Source organism: Carettochelys insculpta, chromosome 13 (assembly GCF_033958435.1).
Source record: "Carettochelys insculpta isolate YL-2023 chromosome 13, ASM3395843v1, whole genome shotgun sequence".
Classification (NCBI taxonomy): Eukaryota; Metazoa; Chordata; order Testudines; family Carettochelyidae; genus Carettochelys; species Carettochelys insculpta.
The window spans coordinates 15,377,974-15,401,997 of record NC_134149.1 but is presented as its reverse complement, the minus strand read 5'-3'; the positions used below and the strand labels follow the sequence as shown (position 1 = coordinate 15,401,997).

Genomic DNA, 24,024 nt, shown 5'->3' with positions numbered 1-24,024 from the left:
GCACTTTGCATGGAGGCCAGTGCACTGCACACTGAACACAATGGCCCTGGGTCCAGCAACAGAGGCTGAAGTGCCAACTCCATAAGCAGGAATTTCAAGTGCTTATCTCCCTCTCTCTCAGTACAATGCTTGAAACTCCTGAAAATACTACACTCATTGGCTAAGTGTCCTTCATGTAAGCAATTTAGGCAAGCTATATGCAGAACCCTTTGGGTACAGGCTTGCCATGAGTGACACAGTTCTTCAACCCCCACTGCATGGTCCAGGGGGAACTCCAACAAAAACAAAAAAGGAAACTAAAGGTGTGCTGCAACTATCAACTACCTTCAAACAAAAGGCATTAATTATCAACAAGAAATGGGTAAGAAAAAAAAAACAGCTAATACTGTCCTGTAGAGCAAGAAAACAAGTGCTCCAACAATGGTCACTGGTGGTAAGAAGGAACTGAGAGGATGGTGGGACAGATGAGCCCTTTTTACTGTGATACTCTGCAGAGCAGGTGCTAGTCTAGTGGGCTACACAGATAGCCTGACAGGTACTACTTGGGGGGTAGGGTAGGGGAGCCTTCCAACAATCATGCATGTACATTTAATGGAATGTACACGAGCAACCACTTGAAGAACTGATAGAAACCTCAGCTTTCAGATCTAAAGATCTCTCAATACTTAAGTATCTAGAAGTAGCCTTCTTCAGCAGGAACAACTGCAGTCTTTCCTACTCTCGTTACCCACTTTGAGTGTGAAGATTCAACAGATGGAACACCCAGAAGGAGAGTGAATCTTGATGAGGCACTTAAGATATCTTGCCTGATCATCCAATGCCAGAAAGGTAGCAAGACAGAGAAAACATCTCTTGTAATCTGGATTCTTCTCTAGATCTGCCAGCCTACAGAACCAAGCCTCGAAATTAAATAGACTATTACCACACTAACTATACTAACACTAACAAGTACATGCTGTCACAGATACTGAGGAAGGAGTAAAAATCTGAACCAAAGGACTGGAACAGTTCACTTCCATCTAGAGCTAGTAGCTAGAAGGAACTAGGGTGGTAAAAGGCACAATGTCCCCTTATTTAACTCTACTCTCAGAAACTACATCTACACTAACCATTCAGGGTCAATCTTTTGGGGTGCCATTTCATGCACACACAAAATGGTGTGTTCCAGGGTCAGCGTCAACCCTGGAACTCCTCCTGAGCTGCACGGTAATAAGGAAGGTCGATGGAAAGAGCGCTTCCCTCGACCTTCTGCCACGAAGATGGGCACAGAAGTCAATGACTGCAAAGTTGATTTTTGGTACACAATTGATGTACCAAAAATTGTGGAACAGCCGTCAACCTTCAAGGTTAAGTCTAGATGCAGCCTGAATGTTCACGAAGGTTGAGATGAAGTAGTAAATGTGTGTTCTAACAAGCACTGCTCAGAAAGGCTCCAAACAGGTTGCACTGATTTGCTCATTATCCATAGCAAACTCTTTCATTTCCAGCAGCCCCGGGACTGGGAGGTTGTTGGATATTCAAATATTCTGGATAACAGAGAAGTATAATTAAAAATGCAGAACACTAAAGAAAAAGATTAGATATTAAGAAACAGAAATGTATGCGAAGTACTTCATTTACCAACACTAGTAATATTGTACACTGTAAACTTACATTGTATTTGCTGGTTTTTTTTTTTAAATTTACTTTCACTACATTGTATGTATGGAAAACGTAACTAAAATTTACTTATGGTTAAAATTCCAGTTATTTGAGTGTTCTGGGTGATAGAATACCAGGTAAAACAGAGTTTACTGTAACTAAGAATACATAAAGCTACTAAAAGATGTGCAAGCTTTTCAAATTGTTAATGCTACTTATTCTTCTCATCAGAAGTTATGATTTCAATAGCTGAAAGCAGAAAATGAGACACCAAGTAACCTAGTAACAATTACAACAGCTAACACTTCCTTAGTTTTCAATATTACTGCATAGTTACTACAAAAATTAGGGACTCTGTTGTAATAACTTGCCTTTGTTTGTTTTCCTATTAATTCAAAACGTTACTGACATTTACTTCGCCATTAGTAAAGAGAAGTTTCTCACCTGTGTAGTAACGATGGTTCTTCAAGATGTGTCCCCGTGGGTGCTCCACACTAGGCGTCGGGCTCGCCCCGGCATCGCAGATTGGAAGTTTTCAGCAGTCTCTGTCAGGTCGCGCATGCACCGATGTGCGCCGGTCCTTCACGCGCCTTCGGTCACATGCGCGATCCGGTCCCCGCCAGTTCCTTGACCAACCACCCTGGATGCTTCTGAAAAACGCGAAACAGAGCTCCGAAGCAGGGAGGAATGGATGGGTAGTGGAACACCCACGGGGACACATCTCGAAGAACCATCGTTACTACACAGGTGAGTAACTTCTCTTTCTTCTTCGAGTGGTCCCCGTGGGTGCTCCACAGTAGGTGACTACCCAGCAGTAACCTCAATTAAGGGAGGTGGGTGTCCGCTTTACGTGCGGTTTGCCCTTGATAGGACTGCTGTCGACAGGCGTGTATCCTCATCGAACACCCGGTGCATGGCATAAAGCTTAGCAAAGGTGCCATAAGATGACCAAGTCACCGCTCTGAAGATGTCTTTTAATGCGATTCCTTTTTAGAAGGCCGTCGATGCTGCCATCGCTCTGGTGGAGTGAGCCCTGGGCAGAACTAGCAGAGGGGTCTTACTCAGCTCATAACACAGTCTTATGCAGGATACGACGTGATTTGAAATTCTTTGTGAGGATAGGCCTTCCCCTTTCGACCTGGGTGCAAGAGACACCAGGAGTCAGTCTGTTTTCTGGAAGGGCTTAGTTCTGTCTATGTAAAAGGCCAACGCCCTCCTTACACCTAGCAGGTGCAGCCGTGCCTCCTTGCTGGAGTTGTGAGACTTAGGATAAAATGAGGGTAATACTATTGGTTCGTTAACGTGGAACTCTAAGGAAACCTTTGGAACGAAGGCCAGGTGTAATCATAAGATCACTGCTTCTTTTGAGAATACTGTGCAGGGTGGCATTGCCATTATTGCTGCGAGTTCACTCACCCTGCAGGCTGATGTAATCGCGAGAAGGAAGGTTGTTTTCAGGGTAAGTAACTGGAGGGGTACCGTGGCCAATGGTTCAAAGGGTGGTCCCGACAGCATGTGGAGGACCAAGTCCAAACTCCATGACAGTGATAGCTGTTTCTGAGGGGGGTACAGGTTTCCCAGCCCCTTTGGGAACCGTGTGACCACAGGATAGGAGAATATGGTTAGCCCTTCCTCTTTGTGTTGAAACACTAATATAGCTTCAAGATGGACCTTTAGCGAGGATAGGGAGAGTCCGTCTTGCTTTAGCTCCAGCAGGTATTCTAGAATTGCAGTTATAAGGACGCCCTGAGGAGCCAACTGCTTGGAAGAGCACCAGGAGATGAATTGTTTCCACTTCTGCACGTAAGTCCTTCTGGAGGAAATCCTTCGACTGGACTCCAAGACTTCCTTCACTCCCGCCGAACATGTGCTCTCTAAGGCACTGTGCCATGCATTAGCCACACCTGTAGGTGGAGTCCTTGAGGACGTGGGTGCACTATGGACCCCTGAGCCTGCGTGAGAAGGTCCGGCACTACCGGTAGGGGGAGTGGCGGGCAGCATGACATGCGCAGAAGCAGAGGAAACCATTGTTGTCGGTGCCAGGTTGGGACTCTAAGTATTGTGCGTGCTCTCTCTCCTTTGGCTTTCTCTAGAACCTTGTGAATGAGTGTCGTGGGAAGAAACGCATAGAGTAGAGGGACCTTCCATGGCACCGTGAAGGCGTCCCCCAAGGATCCTTGTCCTATGCCCGCTCTGGAGCAGTACTGAGGGCATTGCTTGCTGTTGTAAGTGGCAAACATATTGATTTGGGGAACCCCTCATTTGTGAAATACTTGTCGGAGCAGATCGGCATGGATCTGCCACTCGTGCGTGAGCGCAAAGCGCCTGCTTAGCTGGTCTGCCTTCATGTTGTGGACACCGGGTAAGTATGAGGCTTTTAACATTATATTGTTGACAACGCACCAGTTCCACAACCGGACTGCCTCCGCGCATAGCGCACGGGATCTGGCCCCTCCTTGTTGGTTGATAGAAAACATGGAGGTGTTGTCGGTATTTATCCCAACTACGTTGCCATGCAGGTATTTCCAAAAACGTCTGCACGCACTGAACACTGCTCTGAGTTCTAGCATGTTTATGTGCAATGTCTTTTCCACGGGGGACCATAGCCCCTGAGTTACTTTGTTGCCAATGTGCACTCCCCATCCTATGTGGGATGTATCTGTCGTAAGAAAAATCACAATTTGTGGTTGGTGGAAGGGCACCCCTACTAGTAAGTTCTTGGGATCTGCCCACCATGCCAGTGACCTGCGCACCTCCACTATGGGCAATATTGCCCTGTGGATGGTATGGACTACCGGTTTGTAAACGCTCGCCAGCCAATGCTGCAGGCCCCGCATATGCAGCCTGGCATTCTGTACCATGAACGTGGTGGACGCCATGTGCCCCAACAGTTGTAGACATGTTAGGATTGGCACTGTGGGGCTGTACGTCATTTCTTGTACCAGGGATCTGATGGTGCAGAAATGGGCATCGGGCAGGTATACTCTTGATGCAGTAGAGTCTATGCGTGCCCCTATGAACTCTATATTTTGCGTAGGCTCGGTCTTGGATTTCGAGAGGTTGATAACTAGGCCCAACGAGGTGAATGTGTTTGTAGTGACGTGTATCATGCATAGGACCTCTGCCTTCGAGGCCCCTTTCAGTAGGCAGTCGTCCAGGTACGGAAAAATGAACACACCCTGTCTGTGTAGCTAAGCTGATACTACCGTCAGTGTTTTGGTGAACACTCTGGGTGCCGAAGAGAGACCGAACGAAAGAACTCTGTATTGGAAGTGCTCCCTGCCTACTGTGAAGAGGAGAAACCGTCTGTGTGCCGGTGAATAGTTACATGAAAATACGCGTCCTGCAAGTCGAGGGCTGCAAACCAGTCTCCATCGTCCAATGTCGTAAGTATGGAGGCAATTGTTATCATCCTGAAACGCTGTTTGTGCAGATGTCGGTTGAGGGCCCCGAGGACCAGGATTGGCCTCCAGCCTCCTGTCTTCTTCTCTGTTAGGAAGTATCTTGAGTAGAACCCTTTCCCTTGGAATTGTTCCGGAACTCTCTCCACCACCCCTTTGAACATGAGATGGTGTACCTCCTGTTTTAAACTTGTCTTGTGGGAGGGGTCCTTGAAGGAGGACTGGGTGGGAGGTTTCAGTGGAGGTAGTGATTGGAAGGGTATCATGCATACCATGGCTATAATTTCCAGTACACATTTGTCTGTGGTGATGTTTTGCCATTGAGAATAGAACGGTTTGAGCCGATGATGGAACATATGCTGGGATTGGCATTGAGGGATGGTCTTGATATTGCAGTCCTCGACATACCCGTCAAACTTGCTGTCTCAGGGCTTGCCCCGAGGGTGTGCGACCCTGCTGGGGGCCCTATACTGTTGCTGCTGGTGGTGGCGCCCTTGGTCATAGCTCCGTTGATATTGTGTACGCTGAGGTTGATAAGCGTAGCACCTTTGCTGGGAGTAAAACTTCCTCCTCCTGTACGGAGGGGTATATGCGCCCAGGGTCCTAAGTGTGGTTCTCGAGTCCTTGCTGGAGTGTAGGACCGAGTCAGCTGAATCTGCGAATAACTTCTGTTTATCAAATGGAAAGTCTACAATTTTTGTTTGCAGATCTCGGGAATGCCGGATGTCCGGGGCCACGATTCCGTACGCATTACCACTGCTGTGGCTGTGGAGTGTGCTGCCATGTCCACGGCAATCTGAACTCCTGTTCGTGAGGCCGCATAGCCCTCTTGGACGATCGCTTTCAGCACCGGTTTCTTATTCTCTGGAAGGAAATCCACGGGAGAACTAAGTCTGGAATAATTGTCAAAGTTGTGGTTTGACAGGTGTGCTGCATAGTTTGCCATTCTGAGTAGTAAGGTAGAGGAGGAACAGACCTTCCTACCAAACATGTCTAATTTCCTCGTGTCTTGGATCTATGCTGTGATGATTCGACTACCAGGGAATTTGATTGGGGGTGGCTAAACAGGAATTCCATGCCCTTGGCTGGAACAAAGTATTTCTTACCCACCCTCTTATTTTGGGGGGGGGGGGGGGGGGGCCGGCGGTGGAGGCTGATTCCATAATTGCTTCATCTAGTGGGATGGCGATCTTAGATGAAGCCGGGGGTCTCAAATTTTTCAGGAGTTTATGATGTTTCTCCTGCACCTCTGCTATTTGAATGTCCTGTGTTTGTGTTACTCTCTTGAATAGTTCTTGGAATTGCCTAAGGTCGTCCGGGGGGAAATATCCCCGGGGACAACCACCTCATCTGGGGAGGACGAAGAGGCATTGTTATGATATACCTCCTCTAATTCCTCAGATTTCTGGATTTGTTCATATGCTTGCCCTTTTGAGGATTCAGAAGGGAGGTCCAGGGCCTGTGGACCAACGTCCGCCTGGGAAGGTTGTGTTCTTCTCACGGAGACAGACTGTGTGAAGGGGTGTTGGCGAGGTGTGGGTGGGGATCTACCCCTGGATCTGGACCCCCTGTGCCGGTGTTCAGTATGGTAATGGCGTCCATAACAGCAGGGGCAAGGGCCCGGTGATGGGGATCTGGACCACGATCGGAAAGCATACGCATGGGGTCTAGACGAGTGTGACCTCCATGATGACGCTGACAGTGGCGGAGATGCTCTGTGATAGTATTCATAGGGATCCCTACTGGAGATTGGTCAAGGTTGTCTGAGCCAGGGGGATGGCGGTTGAAGGAACAGGGATGGAGGTCTGAAGCAGGCCATTGGAGTTGCTGCCCGGTGTATATTTGGGGGGGGGGGGGGGTTAGGCGATAACGGCAACACGATGACCTCCGGGGATGGGCTGCGGTGCCGGGTTTTGGCCTTTGCTTTCCCCCCGTCCCTGAGAAACAGGTGCCGCCCCCTCCCGTGCTGCGGACCATGGCGCCGTGCTCAGTGCCCCTGTGCACGGTACCGCGCAGGTAGCTTCCTCCAGCACCATTGAGTACCGTACCGGGTACCCCTGCTCCGGTGCCATCGGTGCCGCAGGGCTCGGTGCCGCTGATTCCGGCGCCTGCGGCACCCCCGGTGCCAACTGCTTAATGGTCAGAGGTCCCGGAGCAGCTGTGTGAGCTACAGTCGTCCCGCTTTGAGCAGCCCACAGGTCAGAGCCCTGTGCTCCGCTTGTCCTGCTCGCAGGTGTTACCGGCAAGGATTGAGCTGGGGAAAGCTTCCTTTTCTTTTGTACAGAGGAGGTTAGGGAAGCCGCCTTCCTCTTGTGCAACCCTGAGGGCCCCTCTTTATGGGGCTTCTCCGATGGTCCAGGTTGGAGGGCCTTATCAAATAAAATCATCTTCAGCCTCATTTCCCTGTCCTTTCTGGCTCTGGCTGTGAGCTCGGAGCAGTGAGGACACTTTTGTGGAATGTGGGTCTCCCCGAGGCAACGAATGCACTCGCTATGCCCATGTGAGGCAGGCATGGCCTTGCGGCATGACTCATATTTCTTAAACCCCGGCGAGGACATCTTGGCCTGGGCATTTAAGTCTCTGAATGTTAATAGGACACTTAACAGCTAATCAGTCCTGGAAAAAGATAACATTCGCAGCTTTTAGGATAGCAGACCGCTTAGGGCGGCTGCCTCTCTTCTCTCTTTTTTTTTTTTTAAAACTATATCTACATTTAAACAGAACAACTTTAACAGCGCTAACTAAAACTATCAACTAATAACTATTAACAAAATTAAAACACAGTTTTATCTTTCTCAGGCGTTGGAGCCAGAGCAGAATCCGTCTGCAGCCGTTGGCAGTTGAGAAGGAACTGGTGGGGACTGGATCACGCATCTGACCGAACGTGCGCGAAGAACTGGCACACATCAGCGCATGCGCGACCTGACAGACTGCTGAAAATTTCCGATCTGTGACGCCGGGGCGAGCCCAACACCTACTGTGGAGCACCCACAGGAACCACTCAAAGAAGAACAGCAATTTTTGTTGAGTTAATAAAAAGGTTAAAAAGAAAAATTTAACTATGTTTTAGTCATTTAACATTTCAGAATATTAAGAACTTGCAGACAATACTTACACTGTTCTTTTGTCTTGTCTGAGAAGTTTCGAGGAGAACTCACTCAGAATATCAAGAAAAGCCAAATTTAAAGGAGGATGGCTCTCACCTTGTGGATTAGGCTCTTTAAAAGCAAACTCTATGCCATCCCTGAAACAGACGTTAAAAAAAAAAAAAAAATTAAGATTCACAAGAATGACCTGTTACAGCTTTCTGAAGAACCACCCACGTGACCAAAGTACCTAATCACTGAAAAAGCGTTTTAATTTGTCATTTTACTCCTTTAATCCTGCAGTAAACTCACAAAAAATCGTAGGTCAAAACCACCATTTTTCCATGAGCATTGGATAGGACACAGAGAAGTTACTCACCGTAGTAACGATGGTTCTTTGAGATGTGTCCCCATGGGTGCTCCATGATAGGTGTCGGGCTCACCCCAGCGCCGCAGATCGGATCTTTCCAGCAGTTTCTGCCGGACCGCGCATGTGCCGGCGCGTGCCGCTCCCTTGTACGCTCCCGGCCACATGCGCGATCCGGTCCCCACCAGTTCCTTGACCAACCGCCTTGGATGCTCCTGAAAAACACTTAAACAGAGATCCAAAGCGGGGAGGATGGGCGGGTGGTGGAGCACCCACAGGGACACATCTCGAAGAACCATCGTTACTACAGTGAGTAACTTCTCTTTCTTCCTTGAGTGTCCCCGTGGGTGCTCCACGATAGGTGAATACCCAGCAGTAACCCAAGAAAGGAGGTGGGTAATTGGGTTATGTGCAGCTTGCCCCCGAAACGACCGCTGTTGAGAGACGGGTATCCTCTTGGAATACCCTGTGTAGGGCATAATGCTTGGCGAAGGTGTCATCGGATGACCATGTCGCCGCTCTGCAGATGTCTTTTAGCGCACTGCCCTTGAAAAAGGCTGTTGATGCCGCCACCGCCCTGGTGGAGTGAGCCCTAGGCGGGACCAGTAAATGAGTCTTTCTAAGCTCGTAGCACATTTTTATACAGGATACGATGTGCTTCGAGATTCTTTGCGAAGAGAGACCTTCTCCTTTTGATCTGGGAGTGAGAGAGACTAGGAGTCTATCCGTTTTTCGGAAGGACTTAGTCCTGTCTATATAAAAAGCCAGCGCCCTCCTCACGCCTAGGAGGTGTAGGAGCGCCTCTTTGTTGGAGTTATGAGGTTTTGGATAAAACGAGGGTAAGACTATAGGTTCGTTAATATGAAACTCTGAAGAAACTTTCGGAACAAAGGCTGGATGCAGCCGTAAGGTTACCGCCTCCTTCGAAAATACTGTGCAGGGTGGCGTTGCCATAACTGCCGTGAGCTCGCTCACCCTGCGAGCTGACGTGATTGCAAGAAGCAAGGTCGTCTTTATCGTAAGGAGACGGAGGGAAACCGTGGCTAAGGGTTCAAACGGTGGTCCCGTTAGCGCGTTAAGCACCAGGTCCAAGCTCCACGAAGGTGGAAGCGGTTTCCGAGGGGGGTAAGGTTTACTAGCCCCTTCAGGAACCTGGTAACCATGGGATGGGCGAACACCATGGGCCCTTCCTCTTCGTGTCGGAAAGCCGATATAGCGGCAAGGTGGACCTTCAATGAGGATAGGGAGAGTCCACCTCTCGAGGTCCAGTAAGTATTCTAATATTACAGGTATAGGCACGGCAAGGGGATCTAATTGCTTGGTATAACACCATGCAGTGAATCGAGTCAATTTCTGTTTGTAAGTCTTCCTGGTGGAAGTCCTGCTACTTTCTAGGACTTGTTGCACTCCCTCCGTATATGTGCTCTCTAGGGAGCCGAGCCATGGATTAACCATGCTTACAGTCGCAGGCCTCGGGGGTGTGGGTGCACTATAGACCCCTGAGCTTGTGTGAGCAGGTCTGGCGCCACCGGAAGGGGCATCGGTGGGCCGTCCGACATGCGCAGGAGTAAGGGGAACCATTGCTGTCGATCCCAAGTTGGGACTACTAGGATCATGTGGGCTCTCTCTCTCCTGGCTTTCTGCAAGACCTTGTGGATGAGCACTGTGGGAGGAAATGCGTAGAGCAGGGGGCCCTTCCATGAAATCGCGAATGCATCCCCCAGGGACCCCCCATCCCAGTCCTGCCCTGGAGCAGTATTGTGGGCACTTCTTGTTGCGATGAGTGGCAAACAGGTCTATCTGGGGAAACCCCCCATGCATGAAAAATCGGTCGTAGCAGATCGGAACGGATCTGCCGCTCGTGTGTGAGTGCGAAGTGCCTGCTCAACTGGTCTGCCTGCACGTTGTGAACACCTGGTAAATACGAGGCTTTCAAAGTTATATTGTTGGCGATGCACCAGTTCCACAGGCGGACTGCTTCCGCACATAAGGCATGGGACTGAGCTCCTCCTTGTCGATTTATATAAAACATGGTGGAGGTATTGTCTGTATTGATCCCGACTACTTTGCCTTGTATATGGTCTCAAAAGTGTTTGCAGGCATTGAACACTGCTCTAAGCTCCAGTATATTTATGTGCAGCGACTGTTCCATAGGGGACCACAGTCCCTGCGTCACCTTTTCGCCCATGTGTGCCCCCCATCCTATGTGGGAGGCGTCGGTGGTGAGAAAGATAGATATTTGTGGCTGATGAAAGGGTACCCCGTTAGCATGTTCTTGGGGTTTACCGACCATTGCAGGGATCTGCACACCTCTGTCGTGGGCAACACCACCCTGCGGACGGTGTGTGCTGCCGGTTTGTAGACGCTCGCCAGCCAGTGCTGCATGCTGCGCATATGCAATCTGGCGTTCTGTATTACGAACGTTGCTGCTGCCATATGGCCTAGCAGCTGTAAGCACGTTAGAACCGGCACCGTGGGGCTGAAGGTGATGACTTGTACAAGGGAACCAATGGCGCGAAAGCGGGCATCTGGTAGATAAACCCTTGCTGTGATGGAGTTTATGTATGCCCCTATGAACTCTTATGTCCTGTGTAGGGTCGATCTTTGACTTCGCCAGGTTGATGATCAGGCCCAGCGAAGAGAACGTGCCTGCTGTAACTCGTATCATGCGTAGTAGCTCGTCTTTCGAGGCCCCTTTCAGTAGGCAGTCATCCAGATATGGGAATATAAACACCCCCTGTCTGTGCAGGTAGGCTGACACCACTGCCAGGGTCTTGGTAAATACTCTGGGGGCCGAGGAGAGGCCGAACGGCAGAACCTTGTATTGGAAATGTTCTTTGCTGACCATAAACCGTAGAAAACGTCTGTGAGCTGGGTGGATTGTTATGTGGAAATACGCGTCTTGTAAGTCGAGGGCTGAGAACCAATCTCCATCGTACAGTGCCGTAAGTATAAAGGCGACTGTGATCATCCGAAAGCGTTGTTTGCGCAAGTACCGATTGAGGCCTCGAAGATCTAGGATGGGCCTCCAGCCTCCTGTTTTCTTCTCTGTAAGGAAGTATCTTGAATCCCTTGAAAGTATCCCTTTCCCTTGGAGTTGCTCCAGCACTCTTTCCACTGCCCCTATAAGCATAAGATGGTCCACCTCCTGCTTGACTTTCGCTTCGTGGGAGGCGTCCTTTAGATGGGGCCTGGGTGGAGGTCGTGGCGGTGGGAGCAACTGGAAGGGGATCATGTAACCCGTGGCTATGATCTCCAGTACCCATTTGTCTGTGGTGATCTTTTGCCACTGGGCGTAGAACGGTCGGAGGCGATGATGGAACATTAGCTTTGGATGACATCGCGCGATGGTGGTGATAGTGCAGCCCTCGATCTGTCCGTCAAACTTGTTGCCTTTGGCCTTGCCCCGAGAAGACACGGCTCTGTTGGGAACGTCGTCTGGGAGTTCTGTACTGTTGGTGCTGTTGATGCCACCCTTGCTCGTAGCCCCTTTGGTAGTGAGCACGCTGGGGTTGATACGGGTATTGTCTTTGTTGAGGGTAATGCTTTTTCTTCCTGTATGGAGGGGTATAAATCCTCAAGGTTCTGAGAGTAGCCCTTGAGTCCTTACTGGAATGAAGGACCGAATCAGTTGATTCAGGCAACAACTTCTGTGTGTCAAAGGGGAGATCAACAATCTTCGCCTGTAGATCCCTCGGGATACCCGATGTCTGAAGCCAGGATTCCCTGCGCATGACCACTGCCGTAGCTGTTGAGCGTGCCGCTGTATCTGCTATGTCAAGGGCGATCTGAACTCCTGTCCTCGAGGCTGCGTAGCCTTCCTGCAAGATGGCCTTCAGCACCGGCTTCTTATCATCTGGAAGCAAGTCCATGAGAGAAGTCAGCCTGGAGTAATTGTCAAAGTTATGGTTCGCTAAATGTGCTGCATAATTTGCCACTCTCAACAGTAGGGTAGAGGAGTAGACCTTTCTGCCGAATAACTCTAGCTTCTTGGCATCTTTGTCCGTTCCCCCAGTCTTGTACTGAGAAGTTTTCGACCTCTGTTGAGACGATTCCACCACCAGAGAATTTGGTTGTGGGTGACTGAACAGGAACTCCATGCCCTTCGCCGGGACGAAGTATTTCTTATCCGCTCTCTTGTTTATAGGCGGAGCGGACGCAGGGGTCTGCCATATCGTGGTAGCGGACTCCATAATTGCTTCGTCAAGCGGAATAGCTATTTTGGAAGAGGCCGGAGGTCTCAGGTTTTTGAGGAGCTTATGGTGCTTCTCCTGCACCTCTGCTGTTTGGATGCCTTGCGTAAAGGCCACCCTTTTAAACAGCTCTTGAAACTGTTTGAGATCGTCTGGGGGGTGGACGTCCCCTGGTGCCGTGGCCTCATCAGGGGAGGATAGAGAGGAACCACTAGGGTAAGCCTCTCTGGATCCCTCTGTGTCCTGTTGACGGTGATACATCTTCTCGCTGGAGGCTTGTGAGGGGAAATCTTGGGGTTCCAGAATCGACTCCCCGTGAGATATTTGCGTTTCCGTCCCCGTCCGCGATTGCCCTCGGGGATAGTGAACCGCCTGAGGGGACCTGTCCCTGGGGGTATGCCTATGGTGTCTATGCCCCGCATGATAGGGGCGACCATGGCAACACGGGCACGGTTCCTGGGATGGAGACCTGGACCACTCTCGAGGTGCATACCCCTGGCGTCTGGGGGAGCGAGATCGCCTAGCTGATTGAGACAATGGTGAGACTGATTTGTGATAGTACTCCAGGGGGTCAAATCCCAGAAAAGGCGAGGGTGGCCCAAGCCAGGATGAGGCTGGCTGGAGGAACAGGGAGGGAGGCTCAGGGCAGACTGGGGGAGACCCCTGCCTCCTTGTTGGAGTTCGCAGCATAAGGGGAGGGCTTAGGGAGAGCAGCCTGCAGCCCTGTCTGGAGAAGGGCTGCGGTGCCGGGTTTTCTCTGCTGCCTTTCCCCGTCCCCTGTGGGGCTGACTCCGCCCCTTTCCGCGCCAGGGATCTCGGCCCTGCTGTCGGTGCCGCGCGGGTGGTCTCCCCCGGCGCCTGCAGGCTGTGTGCCTGCGAGCTCTTCACTGTTGGCGCCCCGGGGGTCTGTGCCGCTAGCTGCGGTGCCGCTGGTTCCGGCGCTTGCCTGGCTGCCGCTCTGCCCGTGGTGCGGGCCGGCTGTTTGATTATCGGAGGCTCAGCCTCTGCCACGTGCGCTTCCGCGCCGCCGCCGCTCGTCTGTGATTGCAGCTGGGAGCTATGTGCTGCACCCGTCCCACTCACTGTGGCTGCCGGCAGGGATCGGGTTGGCGAGATTTTCCTCCGTTTCTGCACTGATGGGGTGAGGGAAGCCGCCTTTCTTTTATGGCCCCCTGCGGGTCCCTCTTGTTGGGGCCGCTCCAGCACGTCTGGCTGGAGGACCTGGTCAAAGAGCAGCATTTTTAGCCGCATTTCTCTGTCCTTCCTTGCTCTAGCTGTGAGCTTTGTGCAGAAGGGGCATTTTTGGGTGACGTGAGATTCCCCCAGGCACCTAATACACTGACTATGCCCACCGGAGGCCGGCATAGCTTCGCGGCATGACTCGCACTTCTTGAATCCTGAAGAGGACATTGCAGTGAGTCTTTGAGTTGTTAATAAGGTACTTAGCACCTTTTCTGTGCGTGTTCCCCTCTCGGACCCAGCCTGCCACGGCAGGAGGCCTAATGGCCTTACGTCCCCGTGCCTCCGCTGCTCTTCTTGTTACTAAGGCTTTTATATATATATATTTTTTTGCAATAAGAAAAACAACAAGCTAACTTAAAGACTGAAAAGAAATTCTAAAAACACTTAAAACATTAAATACGCTGACTCTGGCTGCAGCCTGAGTGGATTCCGTCTGCAGCCGATGGCAGTTAAGAAGGAACTGGCGGGGACCAGATCGCACACGTGGCCGGGAGCGCGCAAGGGAGCGGCGCGTGCCGGCGCATGCGCGGTCCGGCAGAAACTGCTGGAAAGATCCGATCTGCGGCGCTGGGGCGAGCCCGACACCTATCGTGGAGCACCCACGGGGACACTCGAGGAAGAATCCAAGTTATTAGAATAAGCTTTAAGGGCAAAGACCCCCCCCCCCGCCGCCCCCATCATCTGATGAAGCGGGTCTTTGCCCACGAAAGTTTATGCTCCAAAATGTCTTGTTCTCGTTGATACAGACTAACACTGCTCCCTCTCTGATACTTGAAAGTTGTTAGTGTTATTCCTATATGAGCTAGGGGAATTGCTGTTTCCATAATTGTTCCTGATCCTCTCTAGCACATGGAATGAATCTGGTTCAAGAGTACTACAGAAGTCAACTGGCTTCTCAAAAGTAACAAACTACTATATCAAACCATTCTCCCCCCCACCTCCCTAGCTGACTGGCAAAATAAAAAATCCTCATTTAGCACTGAAACATTTCACATTTATACACAATTCTGGTTAATTCTCTAACCAAAGTATTTGTCATGTCAGAGGCAATTTTTTTTTTGTTGGAGAAAGGAAGTAAAAATAGACAATTACTTGTGTAACATGGCAATAGCTTCTCTTGTTTTCAGCTGATCAAGTCCAAAGGTTAAAGCAAAACGTCGAGCAAGTTCCTTTATACCACTAAATGTAGGTGATGATCTGTCAAAATTATAACCATTTTCTTGTATCATCTCATTGAAAAGCTGCAAGAAAGCAGGAAGACAGTGGCTGATCAAAAGTATACCAAAAATTTAGTAAAAAACTAGGCTGCAAACTACAAATTTCTCACTTTGACGCGAAGACATTTCGTATAATTACACTAAAAAAACTAGGACAAATACATCTCTTTGCCAAGTCAGAATTACTCCTTGAAGTACATGCTCTAAATACGATTAGTCTAGATGTAGAAACCTTGGGATGTGAGGCTTCCGCCACATTCCTAATGAGACAACTGAACAGTTTAGCATTTCTTGTTCTCAGAACAGTTCCCCAAAATCCTATACCTCTATCCAAATAAGATCTCATGCAACTCCTATCACTCTAGTGAGAGTGACTACTCAACCCAATAATTTCTAGTTCATCCCTTTGTATCACCCTAAACAAAAAAACAAAAATCTTTTTTCTCTCTCTCCAGTGAAATGCTGGCTTCACTGAAGTTAATGGCAAAACTCTCACTGGCTTCAGTGGGTACTGAATCTCATCCTGCTGTTAATTTGCAGACATATCAATATTTCACAAAACTGAACACATTGAGCTCTTTCAATCTTTCCTATTCAATCAATGCTGCTAGCTTCCCACTCAGTGCAATTCTCTTCATTTATCAGTGTCTTGTCTGTAGCAAGGTACTGGAGCAAAACACAATCTACAAACCTTCATGAAAAAAAATATGTTAGCAGTTTGTACCATGAAGTCTCTACTGATGTAATTCATTATCATTTTTGCAGTTATATTACATGGCAAAGTATCTAATTTCTTGCATACTGCACCTATGTCTACACAAGGATAAAAAATAGTAGGTGGCTCAGGATCTGAAAAGCCACTGTGCAGATGTTCAGACATGGACCCTGCAAAGCTAGAAGATCCCAAAGCATGAACTCCAGACCGAACCTCTACACAGTGACTGTGCCTACACTGAAAAGATAACTTCGAAGCTGAGCATCTAGACACTCCCTACTTCTAAGTTAAACTTCGAAGTAGGGCATTACTTCATTCCCAGGAATGGAGTAGGGACTTTGAAGTAAGGGAAAATGCGTATAGACTCTCTGCTGGATACTTCAATGTAGTGCCTAACTTGGAAGTTAACTGCAAAGTTAGTTCCAAGCGTAGATGCCCTCAGTGACTTTTAACCTGGCAGACTGAGTCCCATGAGCCCAAGTCACACGATCTTGGCCAAATACATCTTGTGCCTCTGTGCAGACATATTCTATCACTTCTGTGGTCTCCTTCCTGCTCTTCTGCTTCCACTCCACATTATAGCTTCTCCCCTATAATGTATTTCCCTAGATGCATTAATAACCACTTTCCAAGTTTTATATTTTCTATGTTCTCTGAATCTCTTTATATTTTTTTTTTGTGACCACACTGATATTTGGAACCCATGTCCAGTTGTCCTTATGTGACAGTTACTTGTGCTCTGATTAGTACTCTTCTAAGCCCATTAGGCTATTTATAGGATAATATATAGAAGAGGCTAATGAGATGGAAGCATTTTATGGGTTCGCCATGAAATGAGTTAAGCATAGTGGATAGTGTAAAAAACTGTTCAAGAGAAATTTTTTCTTTCTAGGTCTACAGTCTGACAATGCAGTCCATGTGGGTGGCTCCTGGTACACACACAGTACCCTCTGAAGTTAGTGTGGGTCAACTACTAACTGAGGGCTTTAATGATACTTTAATTTCTGAGATGGGTGAAACCTTTGCATTGATATAAGTATTTTTCATTACTCGACAGAATTAAAACAGTAAGAAAAATGTGGGAACTATTTTCCTTGTGATCTGCTCAAGACTGTGTCATCAGGTAAGTTTGTAACACATTTATCATACTAGTAAATGAACATGTTGCGCCACTCACTTTTCTAGAACTAAAAATTATGGAAATCTCCCTTCATTAGAGTTTTACTATCTTTTCCTCACCTTTTAACAACATAATACTTGAAGGCAAAAGCAGAATTTTCTTAAATAATCTTTAAAAATAATTGTAGAGCCTTAAGTTTAATATTTCCTAACCCTCCCCTTCACATAAATTCCTATAAAAAGTTACCCAGAACAAATATTTTATTATGCACTATTTATACAAGCATTTAAAATGAGAAACACTTACCTGTTGTAAACTAAGAATAAGTGTCTTCGCACACTGAATTTTGTCTATCTGTCTTGTTTTACTCATTGTTTCTTTGATAATATCTCCATAATCATTGTAATACTATAAAAAATTAAACATAAAACAGCTGAAGCCTTAAGACTTTAGAAAAATAACATTTTACTATTAAGCCCTTCAGAAAAAGATGATGAATTTGTATGTACTTAATTTCACATGTACTTGACTAGAAACATGCCCAGATCCTAACAAAAAAATGACAAAACAGTTTTAAGTAATTCAGTGTTAAAACATTTTTCATCAACACAAAATTAAAAAAAATTTAAAAAACCTCAATTTTTTGAAATTCCATATTTTTTTCATTCCAGATGTTCTCCATTTCTTTTGTATCCTATTTAATAAACAACAGTATTTGTTTTGAGATGGAATGACCTACTTAGCTTCATGGTTCACAGTTCTACCCATGCTTGTCTGAGGAGAGATTGTTTTCATTGTGGTGACAGTGGCAAATAATGTTAATTTTTTTGTGTGGCAAAATGGGGGGTGTGGTAACTACCTACTCTATTTAATAAATATAAAACATTTCTTGTGTTCCTTAAAATAGTCAAAACTGAACTAGGAACCTGTGTTTATTCCTTAGTTATACAGAAAACACGTTAAGCAACCAGGAGAGACCCTCTATCACTGGGATTTAAAACAAACAGCTGCACACTCAGTCTACACACACACACGTGCACGCTACATCTCAAGTTATGTAGCTCAGGGATCTGAATAATCCACCCCTCTGAACAATGTAAATTACACTCATTTAAATGACAGCATGCACAGCACTATGTCGGCGAAAGAGCTTCTTCTGTTGAAACTGGCATTACTGTTTGCAGGGGCTTGAGTAATTAGGGGCAAGTCTACACTAAAGGGGAAGGCTGATTTAAGGTACACAACTCCAGCTATGCTAATTATGTATCTGCATCTGAGGAAGAGGTCTTTGCCCACAAAAGCTTATGCTCCAATAAATCTGTTAGTCTATAAGGTGCCACAGGACATCGCGTTGTTTTTGCAGATGCAGAACACCACAACTACCCTTGTGATACTTGTACCCCTTTTTCAAGTCTTATTTGTCTTCTGTACTCCCAAGTTACATCTCACTTAAAAACCACTTGCTTATAAAATCAGACATAAAAAGTCAAAAGTGTTACTGCACACTACTACTGAAAAATTGCTTACTTTCTCTGTTTTACCATACACTTATACAGTAAATCAATTGCAATGGAAGTATTGTACTTACCTTTCAGTGTACAGTAGATAGAGCAGTATAAACAAGAGCCTGTATAAAATTTTAGTTTGCACTGACTTTGCTAGTGCTTTATGTAAAACTAGGCAAATATCTTGATGAGTTGATGGACAACCACTGTGTAACACCAGGGATACATGGAACCTCGGTTGTCAATCAGAGTTACTTATACAAATGGAGTAGCCTGGAAAGGTTCATAGTCACTGTCTGAAGAGCATCTACACTAGCAGTGCTATAAGTGAAAGCTTTCTACTGCGGTCATAGATTCAGAAGGGGGACCCAGCATGGAACAGTGTTATTTTGTTTTGTACAGATGAAGACCAATGAAGTTTTATGTTCATAGACAGAAAGTTCAGGATTGCCAGGTACAGCTCTGGATCCTATGAACAAAAGATATTATTTACTGAACAAAAGCAGTCATCTATGTGTAATAAGTGAAGTTGTTGTTTTTTGGGAATCGCTCCCCTTTGGATAGAATAACTTTTTCTCTCTCATAAAACTAAAAGATCTTGTGCATCAAAAATAACTTTTACATTTTCTATTTCATTTGGAATTAGCCATCATTCAGTTGATTTTTATTCACGTATGCTAACAAGATTTTTTTTTTTTTTTAAACTTACTTTCTCATACTCAAACAAGAAATCAAAAATACTATATATCAGGATGGGAAAATCTATTAAAAAAGTTAAAATCAGTTGTGGGAATATTTTTGTATGAACCTGAGTGAGTTAATTTGCCACAATAAAGTTGTCTTTGCAACTTTACATATGGAAAGCTGTTTGGAAAGCACCTGCCTGTCTATATGGGCTTAAAATATATCTTTCACATAATAAAAGAAACAAGCACCCAGAAGGTTTAATTATAAGTACAGCTTTTTTATATGGAAGCATTTTCATGTTTCACTATTACATGAAAAATTCAAATTTACCTTCATATATTGCTTGAAAATATCTGCAGCAGTATTCATTTCAACCACAGTATATACAATAAGTTTACAAAAAGCTGCAAGCAAATTTCTTCTTTTGTGCAGTGCTTCAATTTTGCTAGCTTCATCATCCTGCTGTCCATCTGGAAAGCAAGCAAAGCATTAAACTACCTTGGAGTTTTGTTGTTTGTTCAGATCATTTAGTTACTCAAGTGGTTTAACACTAAATTTTAACCTTCTAACTTTTGTATGAACGAATATTACAGCAAAACATCAGGAGTCAATGCTCAAGAATTCTATTCTCAGCTTTCCCAATGACTCACTGTTTTACCCTGAGATAGAAGACTTCACCTGTCAGGAAAACAGGGAAAATGCCTACCTGAAAAGAAAATTGAAAGGCTTAAATAATTCTTCTGAAGTACTCTAAGATCACTGAATAGAAGCTGTTTCTTTTACCGTAAGTGTAATTACTAATAATAAAGGAACCAGATTACTGTGACAAGCTATTAATTTGTGTTGTGTAGCAATATTTTGCTAAACTAACTTACTTTTAATGTTTGTTAAAGACCGTCTCATTACAACAACTTATTTTCTACTCTTCAGTAATGAAAAAATGTTTCTTCATTTGTTTACATATGCAGTTACATTCTTACAAAACACCAAAACTGACATAGGAAAAAATATCTCTAACTGGGGAAGCAGCTGACCTTCAAATCCTACACTTTTTAGAAACTATCATCAATGCCAACCCTAGCAAAAAAATTTTGACTGCCGCCTTTTTACAGTAAAAGCCTAGTTATATCTGACTTTCAGATAACCAGCACATTTAGTTAACCTGCACGCCCAGCCAAGCTGCTGTGGGGCAGCTGCCCATTGTCTGGCTGCATGTGGAGGGTAGAGCAGAGTCAGCTGCTGGTCCCAGCCCTACTAACCTGCACATTTTATTATCCAGCATCCCCAGGGAACAAGGGATGCCAGATAATAAAGCTTTTACTGTAATCTCTATACCACATTAGTGTGACTATTTTAAGTGTCATACAATCTGAATGAGACACAAATGTGAAATGCTCTATACCCATGTTATGTTATCAGCAAGTCCCCATTTCACTTTACACCCATATGCTTCATGAAATATTTACTAAGTAGTATTTAAGTGTAGCCAAGAACAGCAAAAATAGAAGCTCAGAAACTAAACTGTGAAGTTCAGTGCCAAAGTTAACAATGTACTTTTAAAACAAAAGAAAAGTAAGTCACATGGGTAACACTTAAGTTTCCAACTAGAATACTCTTGTCTCTAGACTCTTTTACACTAACCAGTAAATCTTTCAAGACTGGTAAAAGTAAAGTAGCTCAACACACATTATTTGTGTGCTCTGTGGTTTTTTTTGTGCTTTTTATTTGGGGGTGGGGCAGGGGGAGACAGACTGAGCCTGCACACCAAAGCCAATGGTAACGTCACTACCAATTTCAACAGCGCCAAGTGGGGACTCTCTATTTGGACCAAAGAAATATATTTATATTTTACAGATTTTTTGAATTACATATAAAAGAGTTGGAAGGAGCCTCACTGCTCTGCTTCTGGATTGTTCTCTACAGAACATTTTCTAATGTTTTTAGTCTATTTTTAAACACCCCTAGTGACAGAACTTCTACTGTTTTCCTGGAAGACTTTTAAAGCCTTGTAAGTCTACGTAAATCTCCCAGTCTCTCAGCAAATATTAGTCTAAATATTCTCTCTCTTACATTATAGAGTAAAATTACTGTATGTATCATCCTAGGCAATTTCTCTATTCAGAGTATTTGTTACTCTTCCAATACTTGCATGGTAACTGGGCAAGCTAAAGGGAAGAGGAGAGAGGCTCCAGCCTGACACCTGACAGACTGCTGGCCTTCATATAAGGGCAGGGAGAATGCAATGGTCATAAGGGAAGTAGCCAAAGGAGCAAAAGGAAGAAGAGGGGAGAGGATGACGACAGGACAAGGCTGCCATCAGATGACCCTGGGCAGGGAACCAAAGTAATGGTGGTGAGTCGAACCCCGTTATAACATGCAGATGCACATACAAGGGAAAGTGAACAGTGAAAACATCTGTCATTTTAGAGAGAGAGAGGAATGGAGAGAGACACAGACATGCACACACATGTATATACCTGCGCTATTGCTGTCATCATCCTGGTCAATGAAGACGTGATCTAAAATAAAGCTAAGCAGTTCAGACTGTAATGAAGAATCAGGAGTGTAAACAAGTGGCTCTAACATGTCACGTCCTCCTGACATAATCTGATGACTGAAGATCATCAAGACATCACAGAGAATAGTGAAAGCCTATTAAAAAAAAAAAAGATTTTCTCTGTTGAATTTCTTCAACTTCTTCTAACCAGAAATTAACTTTTGATTCATATAAAATACAAACATCAACCAAAAAGATACTTACATTCCCAATGCAGAAAATATTTTACATTCAAAGCATGATCCTAAAGAAATGTTAGTAACTTTATTCACATGGAAAATTCAACTGGGTGCAATGAGACTATCCACATGCACAGACGCTCATGTGTGTGCTTGCTGCATTGGGATTGGACCCTTAAATAAGGGCATTCTCCGGATGAAGTCTATTACAAATCAAAGTATTTACCGAATTTAACATATGAAATTCTTAAATCTCAAATTCTGTCTGAAAAATATTGGGGAGTATTTTTTAAAAGAAGCTAAAGGTAACTGGGAAAACATAAGGAATCCTACACTGCAAAAGAAAGCCACCATAGTACTGAAGTCTGAACATTTTGTACTTAAAAGTTCACATCGCAATTAACAATGTTTGAGATACACACATGCTGCCCTTACCCCACTTTTTTTGAAAACTCAAAGCGTCAAAAAATAAAATGAAAACAAAGAATAAATGAACAAAAAAAGAAACTACTGACTCAAAACTAAAAAGAACACATTCACCCCTTATTGGTGGCTTCCTCCTCCAGGCACTGCAACCTAGCTGAAAGAGTAACATCACTATCCAGGTCTGGACCACCTCCACTTTCCACAAAGCCACCTATAACTATGGCAGGACCTGACTGCTGTTTACTCCTCAGGCACAGGTCTCAACAACCCTCCGGCTACCAAAGGGGATTAAACAAAACAAAACAAAACAAAAATCACCAAAAATAAATGGAAAAACTTGAAATAAAAAGCATTTCACACTATAGCTAACCCATTTTTTTCCACTGTATTCTTCCTTTGTCATTAGCTTATTTACTGTCCATTTGATAAGGTTTTATTTCCCTACACACAATTTCATGATTTTCCTTTAATAATCATCAACAGTGCATGCTTTGATTATTTTCTCTGCTTGCCTGAATCATTATACAACAGCAGGGGAGAAGACATCTGTTTCTCAGGACAGGGGTTGTTATTCTGTTTAGTGCTTGTACACAACCTAGTACATTGGGGTTAGTACAATCTCAGTCCTGACCCTTTTCTCCATGGGACTTCATCCAATCTCAGGCTGCATCTAAACTACAAGATAAATTCGAATTTAAGGCAGTTAGCTCGCTATTACCATATGACTGTCTTCACTTTAAATACCATTTGCTCGATTAAGGGAACACTAATATCAAGACTACAGTATCGTCATTACCTGATGAGTATAGCAGCATGATCGAAATCCAAAGTTCGATCAAAGGCCAGAGTGGAAGAGCCTCGAGCTAAAAATCGAATTTATTAACCTGCAGAGGTGTCCCATATGTAACGCATAATGCCCCTCAGTACTCCGCTCTAGCCACTGTTCTCCAGGTGCGCTGGAATTAGGTAACAGGAAGACCGTGAATTTCAAAGTGGGAGCAGCAAGCCTGGGGCTGTGGGATCATGTTTGTATGTGACCCTGAGAAATGTCTTCCTTTCTTTGCGATTAGCACTGTGAGTGCATCTACCCATTACAAATAGCCTCTACAGGGAGTTTCTTGGTTCTGTCTGTACACTTGGTAGTTTCTTCCTGCGCTGCCTGGCGCCAGCTGCTGCCTCACCGAACCACGTGGCAACAAGGCTGTTGCGGGAGTCGTGCTTGCATAAAAGGCTGAGAAACTTCTCGGCCGTTTACATTTGTGAGCAAACCCCCCTGCTTCCCCCAGAGATGCCACATAGTTGGGGTCGTTCCTGCAGTCAGCCTCATCACATGGTAGCCCCCAACCCAATAAAAGGATGTGCCTGCCATTTGGTGCTGACCAATCTACCAGGCAGCACCATGTCTTAGCTTGCATGTTTCAGGCTCCAAGGGCGGGAAAGAATTTCAAGGGCATAACCACAAACTTCTATGGAAAACTTTCTAAGTGTGTTTATCAGAAATAAACATTGGATTACAACAAGATGGACACGGCCAAAAGCCATCAGACTCTGCTTCAAATAACCCTACTGGGCATTTAATTTCCTTTGTAATCTGATAAAAAACAAACAGTTACTCACCTTCTCATGTGCACTGTTCTTTGAGATGTATTGTTCACGACTATTCCAATGAGGTATTTGTTCATGCACAC

The 24,024-nt window shown here is 45.6% G+C and overlaps 1 protein-coding gene across 2 annotated transcripts in view; it reads right to left on the bottom strand.

Annotated features, from left to right (window-relative positions):
- The window catches only part of STAG2 (STAG2 cohesin complex component), a 214,849-nt gene that overhangs the window by 25,580 nt on the left and 165,245 nt on the right, over nucleotides 1–24,024 (bottom strand). For both annotated transcript variants that reach the window (XM_075007426.1, XM_075007427.1), the window contains 5 exons: nucleotides 21,652–21,826; nucleotides 19,505–19,644; nucleotides 17,289–17,390; nucleotides 15,023–15,171; nucleotides 8,158–8,286 (listed from right to left, as the gene is read on the bottom strand). In XM_075007426.1, the coding sequence (XP_074863527.1) occupies nucleotides 8,158–8,286; nucleotides 15,023–15,171; nucleotides 17,289–17,390; nucleotides 19,505–19,644; nucleotides 21,652–21,826 (695 nt within the window). The remainder of the gene's footprint in view (nucleotides 1–8,157; nucleotides 8,287–15,022; nucleotides 15,172–17,288; nucleotides 17,391–19,504; nucleotides 19,645–21,651; nucleotides 21,827–24,024) is intronic.